At 43.9% G+C, this 2,720-nt stretch overlaps 1 protein-coding gene across 1 annotated transcript; it reads right to left on the reverse strand.

The window, feature by feature from the left end:
• Positions 1-489: 489 nt before the first annotated feature.
• LOC122046552 (transcription initiation factor TFIID subunit 8-like) lies at positions 490-2,432 on the reverse strand. Its single transcript, XM_042607303.1, has one exon. It carries the CDS (start codon positions 1,978-1,980, stop codon positions 826-828), a length of 1,155 nt encoding a protein of 384 aa, XP_042463237.1. The 5' UTR covers positions 1,981-2,432; the 3' UTR covers positions 490-825.
• Between the last annotated feature and the right edge of the window lie 288 nt (positions 2,433-2,720).

The following is a 2,720-nucleotide window of genomic DNA, read 5'->3' on the forward strand; positions in this document are numbered from 1 at the left end:
GATTGACAACCATACTTATTGCACTTCAAGCCAAGAGAATGCAAAAAAAAAAAAAAAAAAAAAAGCTTCACATGAAGCTTCAACCATTTCATTAGAATTTATTAAGCATAGAAGAATTGTTCACTGCCACAACAATGAAATTCCATCACCCCATTCCAGTGGCAGATTTGTCACCTCAGTATTGCTAACAACTGAGTTTCGCAAAGAAAAAAACAAGGGACTAGCTTCCTGTGCATGCATGATCATCACAATTATAAGATCTGAATCGCATATTATGCATTAACTCATCTAGGATCCTGATGAATTTTACAAGAACTAAAAGTAGGATATGAGAGCAAGGACCATTGTGCTACCTTGCTGCAAGAAGAAATAGATTATAAATTAGAGAATAGACAGTGATAAAAATAAAGTCTTCGCATTATGTAAACGATGGGTCCTCACATATAACATTATTGTAGCCATTAAACAGGTTCGTAAGGAGCCTAGCAGTTAAGACTAAAAGTATTAAACTATAAAGCTTGATTTTCTTTAAACCAACTGGGTCATATATGCTTTGATAGTCAAATCAGACATCAATTAGATTGAACCAAACAGAAAATGACTGAAGTCATTTCACATCGTAGTAAACCTTTTTCTCTCAACTCCCAGAAGGAGAAACAAAAATGTGATAGAGTGAATGAAAAGAACCTACAGTCTACATACCTAAGATTTCTGAACCAATTTGACCCACTCGAACAAAAAAAAAATGTTCAAATTTCCACCGAATTTGAATTGCCAAGAAATTCTGTTTACATTTCTGCACCACAAGCCTTGTCTAAATGTACTTTAAAGCTGAGCAAGGTCATGTGGCTTCTCCATAGCTTCTCTAAGTATCATTTCTGCTCTCTTCTTTTTGTCATCCTTTTCTTCATCCCTGAAAGGCCACACATCCTTTCTAGGATTCATAGCAATTAATGACGATGCTATAGACTTCTTGTCAACTCCAATCTTAAAATGCACAGTAGGTCTGCTTGTAAGTAATGGTTTCTTCTCACTCAAATCCAAGTCAAGAGAGCCGGACTTCACTGCCTCAATGATGGGAGCAAAAGTCTCAACGGCCGTCAACTTCTTGTCTTCATCTGACAACTTCTTGCCTTCATCAGACAACTTCTTGCCTTCATCCAACAACTTCTTGCCTTCATCCATTTCGCATGGAATAACAACTTCAGATACTTCCTTCTCAGTGAATGTCAAAGGTGGAGCCAGAAAAGGATTGCTAGTGCTAGCAACCACCTGTTTCCCCTTCCCGGTATCATCATCATTGATAGGTTGAAACCCAGCTGCAGCATTGGAAGCAAGTCGTTGCTGTAACCCTAACAATGACCTCTCGGCCTTCCTCCGCTGCCTTGCTTGTTCAATCTTGTCTGCTTTTGCATCAGTGGCCCTTTTGTTCCAAACTGGCGTATGGACATACGTATGAGGATCAGGGAACCTTGGAAGCCAATCTGGTATGTGCTTTCCCGCTGGCTCTAACCCGGCCTGAGCAAAGCTAGGTGAAGACTTTGGTAACCGCGAAATAGGAAATTTGGGAATGGGCTTAGCAAATGGAACTTCATCCACTGTGTTGACGTACTGGGTGATCTCTCGAGCAACACTGGAACCAACAAGGCAATGATGAATATCTGATGCCCCAGAAAAACCCAACGGTGCACTCAAATCCTCTAAGCTCTGAATGACGTCGAATACATTGCAGTCTGCTCTCCCAGCTAAATTAGCATAAGACCTCGCACTTTTCCCCAAATCATAGATGTACCGGACGACAACCTCAGAGAAAGCATCAATAGCTGAGAGATTACATCCTTCGAGACCAACCGACTCACAAATCTGTGCTACGGCAACCTTGGCGACAGCGCGACCAAACTCGTCACATCCCGCTGGTGGCTGATCCTTCTTTGACCTGCTCTCATGATCCCTTTCACTCTCCTTGCCACCATCGCTCATGTTCAATCAATCATATTATCAAGTCCAGAACCAATGGCTTCAGAAATGGATTCCGAAGGATGACGCTGTCGAAAACCCTAGATTTCAGTAGCATTTGAACCAACACACGCCGAGTGGAGCCACTGAGAATTGCCGCAGCGGCAGGCGCGCTCGAAGACGGTCACTGCGATTCGAAATAGCTTTCTTCAAAGACCCCGGCCGCATCAGCCCAGGAAAAAAAAAGAAGGAATCCAACGGAACAAGGCAAGATCTAGGGTTTCAAAACGAGAAGAATCGACGAGGACAAAGCAAGAAGCACGGTGGAAGGCAGAGCTTCCGGAAGCTCCGATCAAGAGAACGAGAAGCAACAGCAAGAAATCCCGCGCGATTAACCCTAAAAATAAATTCGAAAGCGGGCAGAGAGAGAGAGAGAGAGATCGGGAGGGAGAGGGAGAGAGAGGACGAGGGCCGTGTGGTTTATTTGCAGAGGCGTAGGGAGTGAGATCTGGGTGCGAGGTAAGGGACGTGCTCCAGGACGGGACACGTGGCGGTCAAATAGCTGCTGGAGAACGTCGGTAACGAGGCTTTATGCCGCTCCGCGGAGCAGCGGATCGAGTGTGAGGCGGTGGCGTAAATATCACGGCCAATACAGGGAACAGGCTTGGGTTTGTTTACTTGAGCCTCCTCAATTTTTGTTGCAGTTGACAGTATCCAGCTTACACTTACACTCTCACTTTGCCCGAAATGATTTTTCATTTAAA

The sequence above is a fragment of the Zingiber officinale genome, chromosome 2B, assembly GCF_018446385.1.
Source record: "Zingiber officinale cultivar Zhangliang chromosome 2B, Zo_v1.1, whole genome shotgun sequence".
Classification (NCBI taxonomy): Eukaryota; Viridiplantae; Streptophyta; class Magnoliopsida; order Zingiberales; family Zingiberaceae; genus Zingiber; species Zingiber officinale.

Excerpts from the sequence above, each read along its gene's own strand:
- LOC122046552 (XM_042607303.1), bottom strand. The coding sequence starts at position 1,980 with ATGAGCGATGGTGGCAAGGAGAGTGAAAGGGATCATGAGAGCAGGTCA.